Here is a 21,679-nt window from a genome sequence, read left to right on the forward strand (position 1 = left end):
TGGCAGCGTTTCCCCTTTAAATAGCTAGACTAATTCTTTGACCGAGGTAGCTGCCAGCTCCACGGTCTCCTGTGATATCGACTCTTTCCCTAAAAAGACTTATAGCGCTAGGACTCCACGGACGAGGAGTCTCGACACCCAATGGGACAAAATCATATGCATTGTATACGCAAGCCCTGTATTTGCAAGCCTTAGAATTTTCAGCCGCAACAGCTCTGTTGTTGTTATTATATTGCATGCTGGTGGTCTGCCCACAGCCGCAGCAGAGTGACATGTCCAGTGGCCTATGAGTATGAGGAGTTTCAAAGGAGAGTGTTTTGTTATTTGCAAATTTATAATTCAAAATAGTCCTAATAATAATAAACCTTTTTATTTCCTGTTTTACAATAGTTGGTAGTTGCTATATTACAGTCACCAAAAAGTTAGTAGGTTAGCTTAAATTATGTAAGTAATATATATATATATATATATATATATTTATTTATTTATTTATTTATGAATTAACAGGAACCCCGGTTTCGGTAAAGGCCTCCACCAAAGATACCCATTTTTTTCGGTCTTATGCTATGGAGTGCCAGTTTATGCCAGCTGATCTATTCAGATCATCTTCCCAGCGGTCTAAGGATCTCCCCTTCCGTCTCTTACCTGGTGGTCCGTTCTATTGAGTAACTCGTTTGGTCCACTTTCTGCTAGACATTCTCGCTACATGGCCAGCCCAATACTATGGTAACTTTGTAATTATTACTTTGTAACTTTAGTGACGGCTCTTATTTTGTCCATTTTCTCTTTATGTTTAACATACTTCGCTCTTAACCTCTTTGACATACATTGATTTTATGTCGCAGCTCGTGAAGAGAATTTCCAGGTCTGACTTCTATAAGTTAAGCTGGGTAGTAGACACGAGTTCATAACTTTAGCTTTGAGGGCTATTGGTAAGTTACTCTTGAATATTTCTTTTAGGTTCCAATATTTATTCCAGGTTTGTTGAACCCTCTTCTCTATTTCTATAATGTTACTGTTTTTCTTGATACTTATTCTTTTTCCCAGGTAGGTATAATTTTCTACATATTCTAAAGGGTTACCATTGATAGTTATAGGTCTTATTCGTGTATTAGTCATTATCTTCGTCTTCGTTAGATTCATTTCCAATTCCTTCCGCACTCGCTTATTGAAGAGATTCTATCATGAATTGCATTTCGTTGACTGTCTCTGACAAATGTATCAGGTCGTCAGCGAACCTCAGGTGACTTAGGTAGGTGCCTTTTATAAAGAGTCCTGTTTTACTCCAATCTAACTTGTTCATGATGTTTTCGAGTTTGGCTATAAAAAAAGGGGGTGATAGTGGGCCCCCTTGTCTTACCCCTCTTTCTATATGGAAGGGGGGGGGTAAAGTTTCAAGCTTTATTCTTCCTTTGTTGTTATTGTATATGCTTAATCACCTATGTATTTATCTGGCACCTCTTGTTCTTTTAATCTTTCCCAAATACTTATGTGTGTGACTGAATGGAAAGCTTTTTGATAATTAACAAAAGTTATGTAAAGAGGTTTGAAACTCTTGATGTTTCTTTATAACTAACTCAATGGTGTGGATGTAGTCAATAGTAGAGTACCCTTTTCTGAAACCTGCCTGTTCTACAGGTTGTTTTACCTCTATTATCGGGCTTAGCCTATTAATCATAATGGATGCGAAAAGTTTGTATATATTTGGTAACAAACTGATTGGTCTTTAGTTGCTGATATTTTTTGCATTGCCTTTTTTATATATAAGTACGATATCTGCTTCAGACCATTCTATGGGCGTTTCAGAACTTAAAAGTATAGAATTAAACAGTTAATGGTTCTGGCAAAATTTGGTGAGCATATTTTAGCGATTAAATTGTGATGTTGTCAGATCCGGATTTTTTTTCGAATTTCAGTTTCTTTATTGAGTTTATAACTTCGGATTCATGGATTGTTTAATATTTAACGATGAATTATTTGAGCCTTCAGCCACGGTCATTTAATTTTGTATAAATTCACCACATTGTCGAAAACTAAAACATATGAGTTCACATTTTTGGACATAAATCAGTGCTTCAACTTCTATTTTTTTATAGGATATATAAATAACGTTAACATATATTTGAATTTGATTTCCTTATTGGTTTCTCTAAATCAACCACACGCGAATGATAACAACAAAACATTGTATAGATATTTTATTAATTAAAATTCGTTTCTAAATGTAACAGTAATTAGTGGCATATAATATTTGGTGAAGGAAAACTGAGCAGGAAAGTTGTAAACCATATTTCAACCCGTATGGTATAGGTATCTGAGGCACATGAGACTGTAAACCTACATGCCTTTTAAAAACTAATTACTAAACGTATACAGAAATTTCGAATGACTGTTCGAATATTATTTTCTTTGGAGAAAGCCAGAGTTCGAAAATAATATAAAATAAGCTATATGTTCGTTATTCATTAGACTTACTTTAAAAATACTGTAGTCTTTGCTAAAGAAAAGTTTTATTGCTGCACTTATACTATTGTCATTCTAGATTCAATAGGTGCCCTTCATCTGGTCTTCATCGTCTTCATAACCTCCACGGTACTTCTGGTGCGGCTGATTCACAGATCCAGATGTAAGCCAGTCCCTGTCATACAGGTCCTGCAGCTGCATGAAGTCGCAAGAGACTACTTGGATACAATAGCAGGTAGGTAAGGACTAAGCCGGTACACCGGTACACCGACATACATATCGTGGTTGAATTGTAGAGATGATAATTTTATTGTTAAATAGCAGGGCAGATTAAGTACACACCTCAGACCAGCAGATTGGTTAAAAGGCTTTCGAAAGAGCTTTCATTGAACTTTTTAGTATTGTCAATTTGTATATGGAATACGATGATCTAATGTAATTGTACTAAAGTACTTTATATTTTTAAACGTTAGGATTTCACGTATTGTGCTTTATAGAGACCAAACAAAAAAATAGATTTAAAATTAGACATATAAACTATACTGATTTAGTATTGTCTTTTGGTAAAAATAGCTTTTACATATTAAGAAAAACACGTTTTGAACGGATTAACGCTAATCTAAATTTTAAATTTTTTCCGACATTTGCGTACTTTTCAGTGTGCGTGATCACGGTGACTGAAGAAAAATTTAGAATTATGTAAATAACTACAAGTTTTAATAATAATACATAGCTTTAATTAAAAAGTGTTTGTTTTTTAGTATATAAATTTATAATAATACCCCACACTACTATGTTTACGGTTCGCCATCCATACAATAGTGTGTACTTAAAAACAGTGAATACAATCCTGAATGGATGTATAATGACGAACACTATATTTTATTTGTATTTTAAATCTACCGTAGCCTATGTAAAGTCTAACATAAAATAGTATCTCTTTTACTCAATTTCCAGACCACCGCAGAGGCTTTTTAGAAGTGAAACTAAATCAAAAAAAATATCGTCACATTTTTCGGTTACGCGCCATCTTTTTCTTGTTCCTACCATGGTTGATTCGAAGAGATTCGAAGCCATTAATAACAAAAATATATAATAATGATAACAATAATAGGATTAATTCTATTATAATATATGAAATTCTGTAATAATCTTAGTAGTAATAAGGTAAAATGAAATAATTGTATTATTTGTATTCATGTCTATGACGATAAAAGCCTTTTGTTAAACTTTATCTAATTTAACTTTATTTAACCAATTTATGTAAAGTTGCATATAGTAGATCATTATTCGAAAAATAAGGTCATTAAGAAGTTTCACTTCTAACGTGTCTATACTAGTACACGCACACATTTTTAATATATTTATTTCCCAGTATCCTCGTAATACATTACACGTACAAATTCAGAAATTTCCTAATGTATCTATATATTACTATTCCTATTCAATATATATCTATCTTATTTTCAGAACATAAAAAGCATCGCGAAGTCTTCGATACTGCAGTAGTGGATACTCGGACGGTTCCACCGAGTCGGGGCCCCCAGTAGACCGACGATCTAATTAGGAGCCTCCACCTCCAGCTGTCACTTTAACCCTTTATAGGGAAAGTGCTGTATAGTGTAAAAACATTAAAGAGTTTACAAGGAATGAAGTGAAAAAGTGTAAAAATATTTTCGAAGTGTTACTGGGCTGATACCGTGTATTAAATGAGTTTGACAGGATTACATATTATTATTTTACTGCATATATTTATATAGTGTTGATTGAATACCTTTTGTGTTATCCTACGGTCGGTTTACATTTTGTACGAAGATCCACCGTGAATTCTCTATCGGACCGTATCACAGAATTGTAGACAAAAGTAGCTGTCTATAGTACAACATAGCCGTCTTATGGCGGCCCTTCTACTACCTATGGGCAAGGTTCTGAATCAAGACTAGGTGCTTAATATGACTCTCGTACATCAAAAACTTAGAACAACGATTGTCTCTGATTCCTCACCCTGTATGCTCCAACTTTTGATTCCTTCCCAAAGCTTCCTTATAATAGTAGTACAGAGTATTGCTGTCAGTGTATGAGGCTGTCAGTAATACTCTCTAAGGATGCAACGTAATATATTCATCATATACAACAACCTTCATATACTTTGTAAGTCCAGGCAACACTGAACAGAATTCTGATCTTTCAACGTTTTCAACGTAATCGGTGATTGAAATTATTCACTTAAATGTCTTAATTAAAATATCTATCTATATATAAAATTCTCGTGTCACAATTGTCGTTCCCATACTCCTCTGAATCGGCTCGACCAATTTATATGAAACTTTTATGCATATTCAGTAAATCTGAGAATCGGTTAATATTATATATTTCAAACCCCTAAGTGATAAGGGGTTTCCACCCCAAATTTTATAGATTTAAATTTATTTATGATATACAACATACAAAAAGTATTTTTAATTTTTATCTATGACAAACAATAATGAAAACTCAAATAGTACGTGACGTATATTATATCGCAAATATTTAACGGTGTTGCGTGTTATTCAGATCACAGTCTGCTAAATTCTTTCGTATGAACCACAACAGAGAATAGTAAATATGATTAAAAAGTTAATTTTTTGTGTGTTAGTGCTACACATATGTGCCGTTTTGGGTTATGGTACGTATATACTTAAATTATTTTACTCATAACTGGTTTATTAAAAAAAATAGTTTCGTTTTGTAAAACACTCGATTCGATTTGCGTATAATTGTATATTTAATTAATTGATATTTTTGTATTGCTGCAGTATATATATTCCATCAGATTATATTATTATTTAATGTTATTATACATCTATATTATAACATATCCGGATCCGAAAGCAAAGTTTTCCCTAGTGTGCTTTTTATATAGCGTTACCATTGAAAAAGAGACAAAGATTTGTTATCAGCCCGTTAAGTTTACTCTGATTGTGTTGATCGTACATATTAGGTCCTTACATATGAAATTGGCGTATTTCGTACTGGCCACTTTAACTTTCCAAATTCAAATTTGTACAGCTATTTACTCATGTATTTGTGCTTCGATGACCGTCATTCATTTGTTTTTTTCTGTTTGCGTCACTCATTTTACAAAATGGAAAACTTAAAGTATCGCATTATTTACGAGTACGAGTTCCGCCGTGGCACTAGTGCTGCGGAAACTTTTTTGGTTCCAACGTTTTCGTTCTGGAAATTTCGACCTGCAGAACAAGCCCCGTGGACGGCCTGAGACCCAAGTTGATAATAAGGTATTGAAGGCTATTGTGGAAGCGGATCCATCGCAAACCACGTCCAAGTTAGCTGCAGGCTGCGGTGTTAGTGATTAAACTCTTTTAATTCACTTGAAGCAAATTGGAAAGATTAAAAAGCTTGAAAGGCGGGTAACTCACGAATTGACTGAAGCAAACCGGCAAACGCGCGTCGACTGCTGCGTTACATTACTGAACCGGAACAATAATGAAGGTATTTTAAACCGAATTATTACCTGTGATGAAAAATAGATTCTTTACGATAATCGGAAGCGCTCAGCGCAATGGTTGGATCCTGGCCAGCCAGCCAAATCCTGCCCAAGCAAAAATTAACCCCAAATAAGTTACTTGTAAGCGTTTGGTGAACTAGTGCCGGTATTGTTCATTGCAGTTTTCTCAAATCTGGCCTGACTATTACGGCTGATGTCTATTGTCAGCAATTGCAAACCATGATGGAAAAGCTAGCGGCTAAACAACCGAGGCTGCTCAATCGCTCCACGCCACTGCTACTTCACGACAACGCTAGACCACACACTGCACAACAGACGGCTACCAAATTAGAAGAGCTTCAATTGGAATGTCTAAGACATCCTCCGTACTCCCCGGACCTTGCTCCAACAGATTACCATTTTTTTCGAAATTTGGACAACTTCTTGCAAGGGAAAAAAATTAACTGTGATGGGGCAGTCCAAATCGCCTTCACAGATTTTATTGATTCCCGTCCGACTGCTTTTTTTAGTAAAGGGATCAATGAACTACCTATGAGATGGCAAAAGTGCATAGAAAACAATGGTTCATACTTTGATTAATTAAATATATTATATTTAAAAATATTCGACTTTTTGTTCCTCCCATACAAAACGCCAATTTCATGTGTTCCTTACATATCCTTAATATTATCTCAGAGTGTTAGAGTAGATCAGAAGTATTCAAATAGCAATTTTATATTTATAGTTCAGAATAAATAGGTTAATACAGAAACAATAATTAAAATCAAAACTATTAAAATTGTATTTTTATTTATTAATGCATAATTACATGGAAGTTTATTTAGAGACATGGTAAGCTTAGCTATAAACCACAATGTGTTATGAAGTTCAAACATTATCAGTACACAAAATAGAATGATTAATTATAGAGGAAATCGTCAATATTAAATGTGTTATAATTAATTATTCAATAATAGTTCCTGCTTCCAATAATACAGAAATATCTGGTGACACGGAAAATGCGAAAATGGCTTACGCTTGTTGTGCGTCATAAAAATATTTGTGAAAAATATGTACAGACTAGATTCGAAATAAACTTTATTTTAAAAGCAAGTCTGATTTTATAAGGATAGTTCTTAATTGATTTTAATTTTTACCAATTAAGATTGTATTGTTGTCATTTATTTCAATAACCACGTTTATTAGTAAGATTGACCGCGAGCCCAAATACACATTATTTTTCGAATTTAATCCAAATCCCCGACTTTCAAAGTGTCGTTTTAAATAAGTTTCTATTTATCATTTTAAGTGAACATATAATTATGTGTATAGTTAACATTTTCATAATAATATGTGTCCAGGAACTTTTTCTATCTCATTGTTAATAAAAATATACACAACAATACCGGCTACATCGACAATATTATTTACAATATTCGTCGTACAACACAGTTTACATATTTGTAAGAGGCTGATTCCTAAAAAAGGCCATAAAATGACATATATATAATTATATGGGTTAACAAGATTGAACATTCCAGGTATTTGTAATGATTGTATGGAATATACCAAATGCAAGGCGGCATTTGATCACGCGACCTTAAAGCGAGACAGAGAAACAATGCAACTCTTTTCTAAAGCTTATTGTGGCATGGGGAATGAAAATGGGGAAATGATACATAAGGTACTGGTAGCATGAACTTAGACTTGCTGTTGTTTATAAAATGTTATTTCAATGTGATCATTTAGCTCTCACTTGAGTTTACTTTGGTTTTTTAGGGTAGTTTTACTTTAGGTTGTTTTGGTTTAGGTTAATTGCTTTAAGTTGGTTGGTCCTTATTTGGTTAAAATAAAACTTCCTAATAATTCGTTGAGAAGAGGTGAAGATGGAATGTGGAATGTGTTTAATTTTTAAAAACTGTAGATTTATATACAAAAATTATCCTACCTGGCCACTAGTGGTAACATGTGGTACCAAGATGCGAAGGGTGCGTAGACAATAAAATCGAGGCGCGGCAAAAAGTTGTCCTAACGGTAACGCAATTAACTGTTCTTTTCAGAACAAATTATTGTTTCATGACGACACGTACTAATCACCTACAGGATTCCCCCTCTAGCGAAGCGTACCGGCAGGCGTATAACGCGGCCTCGGCGAGTTGTTCTTGTAGGTATTGAGGTGTTCCCAGTGTCTTGTTGTTTCAGGTTGTTGTCATTTTGATGTTTCAGGCTATTTGATGGTTCATGTAGTTCGCTCGCACTTGATGTGTTTTGCTTGTTGCAGGTACTCGTTGTTGTATCAGTAGGCACATCTTGCTCGGTGATAGTGTAGGCAGGTTTGAGTCTGTCGATAGAGATATTCATTTCACGGTTAGGTAACTGCAGCGTGAATATCTTACTGTCTCGTTTCAGCACGCGATAGGGTCCGTCCTAAGGTGCTTGTAATGGCTTCTTTACGGCGTCTATGCGAACAAATACGTATTCACATGTTTGCAGGTCGCGGTGTACAAATATAGGTTTTGTGTTGCTGTGTGGTTGACTCGGCATTGGTTGCAGGTTACGTATTGCGTCGCGCAGCTGATCGATGTAGCCAGAGTCCATGATGACATCATTGCGGGTCGTTGATAAGAAATCACCGGGTAAGCGTATGTTGCAACCGTAGGTAAGCTGAGCGGCGCTTACGCCGGTGTCACTTCGCATAGCGGCGCGTAATCCGAGTAGGACGGTTGGTAGCTCGTTGATCCAGCTTCTTGCGGTCTCTAGTCTTGCTTTTAATGCGGCTTTAAGGACACGGTGCCATCGTTCGATGATACCGTTACACTGTGCGTGGTATGAAGTTGTACGCGTTTTTTCGATTCCTAGTAAGCGAGAAAGAGATGCAAATACTCTGCTTTCAAATTGGCGTCCTTGGTCCGTTGTTATTGTTACAGGACAACCGAAACGGGAAATCCAACCTTCGTATACCGCTTTGGCGACGTCTTCAGCTGATATTTTGCATAATGGGTATGCTTCGGGCCATCTTGTTGCTCTGTCGATCATTGTCACGAGGTATCGATGACCGCTGGCCGCGGTAGGTAGCGGACCAACGATATCAATGTGAACGTGTTCGAATCGTTCGGTTGGTGAAAAAATTGATAATTGACTTGATGTGTGGCGTTGTATTTTGGCGCGCTGACACTGTAGGCATACTTTTGCCCACTTGCCGACGTCTGCGTTCATTGAGGGCCAAAAGTAACGTTGCGTAATTAATTTTCTCGTAGTCTTGATTCCAGGGTGGCTAACGTTATGTACTGCGTTGAATGCGGTACGTCGGTATTCTTCTGGTAGGTACGGACGTAACTGTGAGGTTGAAGTTTCGCAGTGTAATTTGATATTTGAGACGGGCAGGTTGATTTTCTTGAAACATAAGTTGCTCTGTAGACTAAGTGCTTTAATGGTATCGCTATCGCGCTCTTGAGCTTCTGCAAGTAGATTGTAGTCAATCGGCGATGGACAGGTGATTTCTTCGACACGTGATAATGCATCTGCGGCTGCATTTTGAGATCCACTGACGTGTCGTATATCAGTGGTAAATTCGCTGATATAAAGTAGCTGTCGGGTGCGTCTCGGTGATTCGCTGTTTGTATTTGTTTTTGTGTAAGCGAAAGTTAGCGGCTTGTGGTCGGTGAATATTATTATTTCTCGTCCCTCGAACATTTTGCGGAAATGTTTGACAGCCATGTAGATGGCGAGTAGCTCTCGATCGTAGGTACTGTAGCGCGTTTGTGCGTCGGTGAATTTCTTCGAGAAATAGCCGAGTGGTTGCCATGAGTTGTTGATAAATTGATTGAGTGCGGCACCAGCTGTTTTGTCGCTAGCGTCGCTGAATATAGCAAGTGTCGCCTGGTGAGACGGATGAGCAAGTAAAGCGGCGTTTTTTATGCTCTCTTTACATGCTTCATAAGCTTGCGTTGATTCAGTGGTCCAGTCGATCTTAGTTTTGTCACGCTTCTTGACGTTGTGCAGGTAGGTATTTAACGGCGCTTGTATGGTGGCGGCATCTTTGATATTTTCACGGTAAAAGTTTATCATACCGAGAAAACGTCGTAGTTCTTCTACGGTTTGTGGTTTTGGAAAATCTGTAATAGCTTGTACCTTCTCTTGGGGTGGCTGTATTCCTTCCGCTGTGACTTGGTGACCGACGAATTTCACAGTTGGCTGGCCGAAAACACATTTTGATGGGTTGATGGTGATGCCGTATTCTTCTAGTCGCTGTAATACGATGCGTAGATGTTTTCGGTGCTCTTCCTCGTCGATTGATGCTATGAGTAGATCATCAACGAAAGGGAATACGAAGTTGAGTTCGCGCAGTACTTCGTGAATAAAGCGTTGGAAAGTCTGTCCGGCGTTCTTTAGACCAGGACACATGCGCGGAAACTCGAAAAGACCAAAAGGTGTGATGATGGCGGTTTTCTCCACATCTTGCTCGCTGACTGGCAGTTGTTGGTACGCGCGATTGAGGTCAAGTGTGGAGAAAATTTTCTTCCCTGCGAGTTGGTATGTGAAGTCACGTATGCGTGGTATGGGATACCGATCGGGCTTGGTTATGGCGTTGAGTCTTCGGTAATCGCCACACACGCGTAGGTCTCCATTCTTCTTTGGCACGACGTGAAGAGGTGATGCCCAAGGGCTTTTGCTTGGTCTGCATAACCCTTGATCGATCATGTTTTGGAATTCCTTCCTGACCATTTCGTAACGATGCGGTGCAATGGGGCGTGGCTTGCAGTGAAGGGGCGGTCCATTTGTTTCAATGAAGTGTTCAACGGAATGTTTGGGACTAAGCTTCATTGAAGTGATTCTGGTTGTGCCTGGGAAATCTGCTAGTATGCTGTGGTAAATTTGCTCAATGTCTATACTACGAACTGTAGGTATGTCTGCAGTACTGAGTTGAGCGTTTGTTACCAGTTTTGTTTTCCCGTCGATCAGTCTTCTGTTTTTTACGTCGACAATGAGGTGGTGGTGCTGCAAGAAATCTGCTCCCAGGATTGCCTTAGACACATTGCTACGACGAATTTCCATGTGTATGGTCTTCGGAGGTTAAGATCAAGTTGGAGTGACTTCTCTCCGTATGTTGGAATGACCGTGTTGTTGGCGGCGTAGAGTTGAAACGGCAGTGGTTTTTCGCGTGAGCCTTTTGCCTTTGGTAGCACGGAGATATTGGCTCCTGTGTCGACCAAAAAGGTAAGTTTCGTTACCCTGTCGGTAACGAAAAGGCGGTGTGATGATTCGGTAACGCCGGTTCCCGCCGCGGCCAGCGTTACTTTTAGTTTTCCGACTGATTTATGGGCTTGAAACTGCATGGTGGTGCGCATTTCTTCGCGTCCATACCGTAGCGATGATGGTAATAGCAGTACGGCAATGGAGATTTTTTCCGGCTTCGATCTTCCATCTGCGACTCTCGTCGGTTTTCGTTGCGCTTTGTTGATGCGTTCCGCGAGCGTGATTGTAAATGGTGGCGAGAACGACTGTTGCGGTAGTTGTCGCGTGGTTGTACTCGTAGCTCGGCAACTTCCAAAGACAACCTTCTTATTTCACCGATGAGGGTGTCGATGGTTGGTTGTTCTGGAATTGGCACACGGAGTGACAGTGAGATACCGGAGACTTCTTGGCTCGACGGATGTGATGAAACTTGACGCTCTGCACCGGAATTTTCTGTGTTCGTCATCTTCAATTTTCTTGGTGTTCTTCTCGGGGTCACCACTTTAGGGTAGTTTTACTTTAGGTTGTTTTGGTTTAGGTTAATTGCTTTAAGTTGGTTGGTCCTTATTTGGTTAAAATAAAACTTCCTAATAATTCGTTGAGAAGAGGTGAAGATGGAATGTGGAATGTGTTTAATTTTTAAAAACTGTAGATTTATATACAAAAATTATCCTACCTGGCCACTAGTGGTAACATGTGGTACCAAGATGCGAAGGGTGCGTAGACAATAAAATCGAGGCGCGGCAAAAAGTTGTCCTAACGGTAACGCAATTAACTGTTCTTTTCAGAACAAATTATTGTTTCATGACGACACGTACTAATCACCTACAGTTTTGCGAGTTTTTCAATAATTGTTATTGGCGTTCGCCTCTTGACGACAAGTTGTGGAGCATGTCTGTATAACAGTAATATTCTTCTAGGTGTGCTGTTCCGTTTTCCCATCACTTCATAGGATGACTTCGATAGACAGCAGGAGTGGAATAAGCAAAGATCACCTTCTACCAGAAACTTGTGGAAGTATTTTGGGAAATCGTATCTTTGGAGGCAAATACGCTAAACTCTACGAATTCCCTTGGATGGCCCTTATCTCTTATAATACAAGTAAGTTTACAATTTACCTTTTTATTAGTAGAGGGTAGGCGCTGCTGTGCGGCTGTTAAAATCAGCTCCGTATTTATCGTAAAATTACAAAAATAATTGTGTGCTCCAATTCTGTAAAAATAACAAAAAGTGGAAAATAATCAATCATCTATTAGCATAAAGTGTGGGCAAGGCTTTTATAAAGTGACTTAGTGCAAAATTGTAAAAAATTGCAATATCATAACAGTGATTTATCAAAATTGATAATTTAACCATTAAAGTGTCGAACAATTAAATTGTCGAACAATTAAGGTGTCGAATAATTAAAGTGCCAAAGAATTATAGATTTGTGAGCTCTTGTAAAAAAATATAACCTATTTTCCTAAATGATATTATAAAAAGATACCAATAGCATATCGTTAAAAGCGCCATCTAGTATAGAGTAGCTGTACCATAACGACAACTAACACTTCGATCGTATCGATCGATCGACGATTAATTTTGTAAGTACTACAGAGGTATGACAAGAGAGGGCGTCACTAGTACCATAAAATTATACTGCCAGTCGATTAATCTAGTATTTACAAATATGGAAGAAGTTATGAATGCACTAAAGAATATCCAAAAGCAACTCGACGAACAAAAAGTTACGACCCTAACGGAGAAAGAGTTACCGAACATGTACCTACACCGATAATAGTCACTTTTTCCACACTCGGTATAAAAATCAACATACTCAAAGTGAGTAGCTTATTGAAAAATACAGAGTTCCATTTAAAGAAAGATTATCCACAAAGTGTTCTTGAAAGAAGAAAAGAGTTACAAGAACAGGCACGAACTAAGAAAGAGAAAGAAAATGCGGTAATAATAAAATATGAAAAACTAATAATACGCGACAAAAAGAACACAGAAGCCAAAAATATAAGAATGCTTTCAACGTCTCCCGAAATCAACCCTGACGAAATTAGAATGCGGACCAGCAAGAAAAACAAGATTCAAAATACGGATACCCAAGTGAAAATAAACAACGATCGTCTAGTCTGTCAGATGAAGTCGTAAAACCTGGGATGCTGAACTTCCTGACAACAAAAACCCCAAATAGCGCATCCGGAAAAAGGGACAATAATAAAGAGAAGTATTAGCAATTACGGAACCCTCTCACACGGATAACATAAAAGAAACAATATCAAAAAATAAGTCACCGAGGAAGATTATGACCAAAACCCTACAAAGGTTCAAACAAAAACAAAACTAAAATTTGCAACAAAAATACCTACCCCGACTAATAGTACCACTACTTATACTAGAACATCAGGAAAACTCTACAATTTAACATACAATGTTAAAACACTCTCAGCATACGATCGCTTAATTGAATAACTGGATTCAAGTAGCCCAATCTACAAAGACTATCTTTGAAGGAGGCCTTCACCTACAGAGGAGTTCTAACAGAATGAAGAATAATAGTTTAATAGTAATGTTAAGGAAAAACTAACACAAGTAAATTTAGGATACGAACATAATTACTAACAAAACTAGTTAGTAATAAGTATGTAAGTAAACTTACTAAATGTAACTTCTTGTTTTATAAGTACGAATTAAAAGGCTTTTTATTATGTATTAGTTTAGAGCATACCTTTAATTCCATTCAGCAGAGACTGTTAATAGGATCTTATTTTACTATATATTACTAAATAATCTAATAATAACAACTATTATTAGTAGACTATTAAGAGTTTATAACTATTAAATGTTTCGATGTTAGGTTTTACACCTAAAGTGAATACAAGCACTTTTTGATACTATAATATGTTCGTTCTTTCTTCTTTTGCGAAAACATAATTTGTCAAATGATAGAAGAGAACTTTATTTTATAAGGGGCATTTGGACTGATATATTTATGAATATTAGGGTGGAATAATAACGGCACATTACACTGTTTCTATATACTATACGTATATTATAATAAAATCATCTCTATTACAGTTTAACATCGACCTAGTTTAACGTCATCCCTAAGGGCGCTATCAAACCATCGCAGATAAAAAGCTTTTTTTCAGTGAATGGTCCGCAATTCGAATGTTCCGGGACGATTATTAACTCAAAATACATCTTGACGGCTGCTCACTGTGTTGTCGGCAAAAATATTCGTGGTGTGAGGATGGGAGAATTCGACATCAGAAGCGATGTAGACTGCGAGTATGAACCTGGTTTATCCCCTATTTGTGAGAACCATTACCAGGTGATTAAAGATAATTAATTTCTAGATTTGATTGTTTGAACTATATTATTGTGTATTCATAAAAGGTTGAAAGGACTTTGGATTTTGCTATAGATCCAGCGCCAGTATTCCCATTAGCGGTTGCGATTGTGACCCGAAGCATAACCTTCACTTTATCGGGATTGTCACGCTAGATATCGTTATTGGATGTAACAGTCAAAGTAAAAAATCTATAAAGCTTAAACACGGCACATGATTAAATTATAATCGTGATAAATAAATAGGGATACACTAATTATTAACAAAGTATTTTGTCCGTATATTTGCCATGGGACATAGACATACATATATTTTAAATAGTCTAAGGGTCTTACCCAGAAATGTTTACCATACGACAAAATGTATTATATTTTGACATACAGGACACTAGGTTCATGATACAAGGCTTGATCTCACAATAAAGCTACTTGTAATTCTTCAGGATATGGCTGTAGAAAAGGCAATACCCCATAGCGAGTTTATCTTGTTTCCACCGAGAAATGACATTGCTTTGCTGAGAATGGAAGGCGAGATTGACCTTAGTTATAGTAAGTATGGTATTACTTTTTTTAACTAACCCAATATTTTCCCCTCGTTCTGGTAAAAGTCACGGCTTAGGGAAATTGTCTCACATCTTTTTCTCCGTTATAAAAAAGCAACATTTGTCTTTCCAGATAATGTTGAACCAATTTGTCTACCAATAACGTCTGAACTTCAAAATAGGGTTTTGCACCATAAGACTGGTACAGTGGCTGGCTGGGGAGTGACGGACACGCAGATAGAGTCGACAAAACTGATGATAGTCGATTTTCCTGTAAAATCAAACTCAGATTGTAAGATGTTCTTTGAAAATACGGTAAACCAATATCCTAAAGCACAATGGAATGAAACTATGAAGAATCAGTTTTGTGCAGGAGAATCAGGGAAAGACTCGTGCAAAGGAGACTCTGGTGGTCCGTTCATGATTAAAGACATCTATAAAGACGTGAGCCGCTATGTCCAATATGGAGTCGTGTCTCATGGACCTCCGAGATGCGGTTCTGATACACCAGGCTTTTACACTGATGTAAGGAAATATATAAATTGGATACTGGACAATATTACAGATTAGTTCTATAACAAAGAATCGTCTTTTAGTTACACATTTCACAGCCATTGTCAAATATAGTTCCTACACATTTCATCGTTGATAATATTAAATTAAAGTGATGGATATATCAATATGTCTTACAATATACGCGTATATTTATAAAGAAATGTGCTATGAACAAAATAAAATTTTTAATCATAAAAAGGAATTTTGTTTGTGTGTTTGTTTTCGAACCGTGACACACTGACAATAAATTTCTAGAAATGTTCTCGATCACAGTCATTTCTAGTAATTAAAACTCATCTTAGTAATTTTTATTTACGTACTCTATCGCAAACCTGACGTGTTTTATCTAAGTAAATTAAATATTTGATTTTCAACAAGAAGTATATTCAATAGTTATCCATTAATAACGCATATTAGTTTCACAATTTCACAATAGTTATACATCGCTAAATAAAAAAATAAATATGTGGATTATGGAATACAAGTTACACTTAGTTAGTCTTATTTCACGTCATTAAATTTGAATCGGTTGACATAATTACCCGTCGGCAAAAAAGACAGAGGATGTAGGCCGAGAGAAAAAGCTGGCGTAAAAAAATCTCAGTACTCCTTAATAACAAATCATCATACAAAGTGACTATGGCAAACAACACTTATTTTAAGAGAAATATGGTATATTAATTATAAGTAGCCTGTCTAGCACTGGTCCCAATAATCTCTCGTTGCTTAAGCTTACTTCTAGCTAGCTAGATTCAATTCTTTACATTAATATTTTGTAAAAAAATAGGTTTGGGATTTGTAAACTTTATCAGTGAATCACGAGGTTAATGTGTTTGCTCCATGCTAAAGTAACATTACTTTCAGAGTTTGTTGCAAGCCTACACATAGCGGCTTAGGGTCGGTTTATTTATTATATTAACGCAACTATTGGTAAAAAATGCTACCAGTGGTTAAATATCAGCCAAACGTGTTTTTTGACAAACGGTCAACAAGACCAATAGTTAAAAATAACCATTGGTTGAAATATCTAACCACCCCATTCTGAGCGTTTAAACAATATGGCGGATGGTTAGCCAGTCAGTCCTGTCAGTTATTTTTAAAACAAATATGGATTTGAACGTGGCAAGATCCTTTGACGAGTCAGAAAGTTCGTCAGATGAAGGTGTTGGCATCCAATAGGTACGTGCTGATGAGAAGACCGAAAATATTTAGATTATTTAGACAAAGTATAGAGGAGAACTTATGACAACATACTTCTCTTCGCTGTTAGATCAATAGGCGAATGTGTAAATTACTATCTTCGGGTGTTTATTTGTTAAGTATTTAAATAAACTTATTTATTCCTGCACTGTTATTTATAATATAATTTAACTAAAATTTATAAAATAAACACCCAAAAATAGTAATTAACACTTTTTTTTTATTAAATAGGAGGCAAACGGGCAGGAGGCTCACCTGATGTTAAGTGATACCGCCGCCCATGCACACACACATTGCGAGAAGGATCGCAAGTGCGTTGCTGGCCTTTTAAGAATTGGTACGCTCTTTTCTTGAAGAACCCTAAGTCGAACTGGTTCGGAAATACTTCAGTGGGCAGCTGATTCCACATAGTGGTGGAGCGCGGCAAAACTGCCCTGTGTTCCCTGAACGCACTGTCCAAAAACAAGATGGCGTTTGCTCGGCTCTGATTAATCGTTACAATATTCATACTTTTTTCGTTAGGTAATGATTCTAATTTATAAAACAATTAATTAATAACAAAATACACAATGATTCTTAAACGTAATAGAAGCAATGTCAATTATTAAACCAAAGTAACAATTATAGTCAAGGGTCAATCAACGGTCGAGGACTCCCCGACACACACATATATATATATATATATATATATATATATATATATATATATATATATATAATAAGGTTATCATTTTGACTATGTGATGGAATTGTGTAATATTTAACGACGGGTTATATGAGCCTTCAGCCATGATCATTCAATATCGTATTAATTAACCACATTGTTGAAAACTAAAACATATGAGTTCATCTTTTTGTAAATAAATCAATACCGTAATCTATGCTAAAGAAAAGATTTATTGCTGCACTGATACTATTGTCATTCTAAATAAGGTCCACGGAATCTCAATAGGTTCTCTTCTTTTGCTTATCGTCTTCATAACCTCCACGGTACTTCTGATTCAAAGATCCTTTGGCTTTAGGCTGTCCCTTTAGGTTTTAGGTTGCAAGACCTGTATAACAATACAGGTCTTGCAACGGGACGATGTCGCGAGAGATTACTTGGATACAATAGGAGGTAGGAAAGGACTAAGCCGGTGTATGTCGTGGTCGAATTGTAGAGTTAATAATTTCTTTGTTTAAATAGCGGCACAGATTAATTATACACCTCAGACCAGCAGATTGGTTAAAAGGCTTTCGAAAGAGCTTTCATTGAACTTTTTAGCATTGTCAATTTGTATATGGAATACGATGATCTAATGTAATTGTACTAAAGTACTTTATATTTATTGCGTTAGGATTTGACGTATTGTGCTTCATTATAATAGAGACGAAACAAAAATTGATTAGCAATTAGACAAACAATTCTGTTTTAGTTTTAGTTGAGAATTTTTTTGTATTCATAATTAGGGCATATAAATTTATTATAATTTATTTAAAAAAAATAGTACCTACATCTTTAGGTAACAAAAAAAATATATCGCATACCTTGTGGGCGTTAATCCTTACCATCAAGGGTATGATATACCGAATCAGTTTACCTCGACGGCAGCCCGCTCTTCTGATTTGTTACAGGTAGTTGATCTTGTTCTTAGGGTAGGCAATTAAACACTTTAATGATGACTTAATTCACTATTATTTACTTCACTGATTTTATGTAAACTGTATACCTTCAAACTTGTACAAAGGAATTGCACTTTTTTTTTAAATGGAATCTCGCTGTTGGCCTTAAGGGCCTTTACAGCTTAGCTCGGGCTGTAATGGCGAGCGCAGCTCGGCCAGAATGGCGTTTTATCCCGCGGCTAGCGCAAGGGTGTTTCCTGTGAGACTCGAACCTCGGCTTGGGCCGTCGCGGGGTGGTCAATCGCCTGAAGGGCAGGATGGAAGCTCACTGGAGTGAGCGAAGTGCGAAGTACAGGTCCTCGCCTTCCCCGGTGAAGACGGTTTTTACCCTAATCTGTGATGGGCTATTTTTATTATTATTGGCCGCTGGCGGCTTTTAATTTATTGTTAGCTACGGTAATTGGATCGTCCGGATCCGTTAGTGTGTGTCGAGGCCTCCTACGAGCCTTTTTTGTCGGGAAGGTGCCCGTGCTCATGTGTCACAACCTATTTTATAATCACATCCCTACTCCGACTCGATGATCCCACTTCGGGGAGATATTCGAGTCAATTCGTAACAATCCGTAAACAACCGAACGAGTCAAATAACAATTGCACATGCGCACTTTTAGCAAGATTCTTTAGAATATGTTTCATAAAAATGTTTAGAATTTATTTAAATAAATATTAAAAGCTAACAAATGATTACGGTTAGCCATCCATACAATACTGTGTGTACAATCCATACAATACACATAAAAATAAAAAGGACTTTAAAATCCTATAGAATTTTATACAAACAATGAATACAATCAATCTAAAGATAGGTATAATATATAATAATAATAATAGGTAGGTCTCACTCTATATTTCTAGTTGAATTTGAAGTTTACAATAGTAATAGAGACAAGACAAGACCAGCTCAGAGGCTTTTTTTATATATAAATTTCCCAATATCCTCGACCCTTGTGATGCGGGACCTTATTTTATACACATATATTGTAGAAATGTGAAAATGTGTATAATTATTTTCGAAGTGTTACTGGGCTGATGTCACCGTTAAATTGTATATACATAATTAGTGATCTATCAAAATAAATTAGTAAAGATTTTTAATAAGATTATTATTAGGTCCTTACATAATATGAAATTGGCGTTTTGTATGGGAGGAACAAAAAGTCGAATATTTTTAAATATAATATATTTAATTAATCAAAGTATGAACCATTGTTTTCTATGCACTTTTGCCATCTCATAGGTAGTTCATTGATCCCTTTACTAAAAAAAGCAGTCGGACGGGAATCAATAAAATCTGTGAAGGCGATTTGGACTGCCCCATCACAGTTAATTTTTTTCCCTTGCAAGAAGTTGTCCAAATTTCGAAAAAAATGGTAATCTGTTGGAGCAAGATCCGGGGAGTACGGAGGATGTCTTAGACATTCCAATTGAAGCTCTTCTAATTTGGTAGCCGTCTGTTGTGCAGTGTGTTGTCGTGAAGTAGCAGTGGCGTGGAGCGATTGACCAGCCTAGGTTCTTTAGCCGCTAGCTTTTCCATCATGGTTTGCAATTGCTGACAATAGACATCAGCCGTAATAGTCTGGCCCGATTTGAGAAAACTTCAATGAACAATACCGGCACTAGTCCACCAAACGTTTACAAGTAACTTTTTTAGGGTTAATTTTCGCTTGAGCCAGGATTCAACCGTTGCGCTGAGCGCTTCCGATTATCGTAAAGAATCCATTTTTCATCACAGGTAATGATTCGGTTTAAAATAACTTCATTATTGTGCCGGTTAAGTAATGTAACCCAGCAGTCGACGCGCGTTTGCCGGTTTGCTTCAGTAATTCGTGAGGTACCCACCTTTCAAGCTTTTTAATCTTCCCAATTTGCTTCAAGTGAATTAAAACAGTTTTATCACACCGCAGCCTGCAGCTAACTCGGACGTGGTTTGGATCCGCTTCCACAATAGCCTTCAATACATAATCATCAACTTGGGTCTCAGGCCGTCCACGGGGCTTGTTCTGCAGGTCGAAATTTCCAGAACGAAAATGTTGGAACCCAAAACGAACTGTGTTTTCTTTTGCAACATGACCGCCATACACATCATTCACCCTTCGAGTCGTTTCCGCAGCACTAGTGCCACGGCGGAACTCGTACTCGTAAATTATGCGATACTTTAAGTTCTCCATTTTGTAAAATGAGTGACGCAAACAGAAAAAAACAGAAGAAAAAAACAAATGAATGACGGTCATCGAAGCACAAATACATGAGTAAATAGCTGTAGAAATTTGAATTTGAAATTCCTAACCAAAGAGGAGGTGTTTGAGGTCAAAGTGGCCAGTACGACAAAACGCCAATTTCATATGTAAGGACCTAATATTATTATAACCTCCTTTTTTCCATAACGAATAATATATTTGAAACAAGTATATCATATGATTAATTATTACATAATCTGTGCATGCATTAAAAATTAAAATATTATTAATCCTTAAATTTAAATTCCAATCATTATGGATCCACGGGTAAAGGCCAGTTCTCCCCAGCTTTCCTTTTTTTTCACCAATCCATTTTTCCTTTGTTCTACCTCTTAGTCTTTAATGCTATTTACGCTTGGTGTCCATTGAGAATATTCTAAAGCGTCTATTATTTTTGTTGTTTTCCTTATTTTTGTATTTTTTTCCGTTGTTGTCTTTGTACGTTTAGTAGACTCCTTTCCATCGCTCTCTGGCACACTTCTATTTTTTTGTTGGTGTATTTGTAAATAGGACTCGATACTCGGACTTTTTGATACTACTCTCTTACTACGTCTCGTGTTCACTCTTTCTCTCTGTTTCTAGATAATGCGTCTACGTTTGAATTTTTCTTTCCATTTTTGAAATTTCCAACGTTTTAGTTTAGTATTTGGTTCCTTTAATCCATAAATAAGGCTGGAAATATTTTGTTTTTGGTACCAAATGAACCGATGCACTATAAGGAAAATTAATGTTGTATGACACTATCTTCTTAGAGTTTATTTACCTGTTTTTATGTCTCGTGGTTTTGACAAGCAGGATGTCTATAAGGTCTAATATATATAAAGTCTTTAACTGTTCTAAATTTGTGTTTAACCTGATTTTTGAATAATAAACAAATTTTATCAGAATAAAATATATCGCGAAACTCGTAACATAGTTTAGAGATTATGTCGCGTTCCTCATTATTAATGTGATCTAAA

General features: G+C 36.6%; 1 protein-coding gene across 1 annotated transcript; it reads left to right on the top strand.

Moving 5' to 3' along the window:
* Nucleotides 1–5,010: 5,010 nt before the first annotated feature.
* On the top strand, nucleotides 5,011–15,955 carry LOC123715970 (serine protease easter-like). Its single transcript, XM_045671377.1, has 6 exons — nucleotides 5,011–5,128; nucleotides 7,492–7,634; nucleotides 12,106–12,286; nucleotides 14,326–14,507; nucleotides 14,968–15,073; nucleotides 15,200–15,955. Exons 1-6 carry the CDS (start codon nucleotides 5,068–5,070, stop codon nucleotides 15,634–15,636), a joined length of 1,110 nt encoding a protein of 369 aa, XP_045527333.1. The 5' UTR covers nucleotides 5,011–5,067; the 3' UTR covers nucleotides 15,637–15,955.
* Nucleotides 15,956–21,679: the final 5,724 nt, after the last annotated feature.

This window comes from Pieris brassicae, chromosome 11 (assembly GCF_905147105.1).
Source record: "Pieris brassicae chromosome 11, ilPieBrab1.1, whole genome shotgun sequence".
Classification (NCBI taxonomy): Eukaryota; Metazoa; Arthropoda; class Insecta; order Lepidoptera; family Pieridae; genus Pieris; species Pieris brassicae.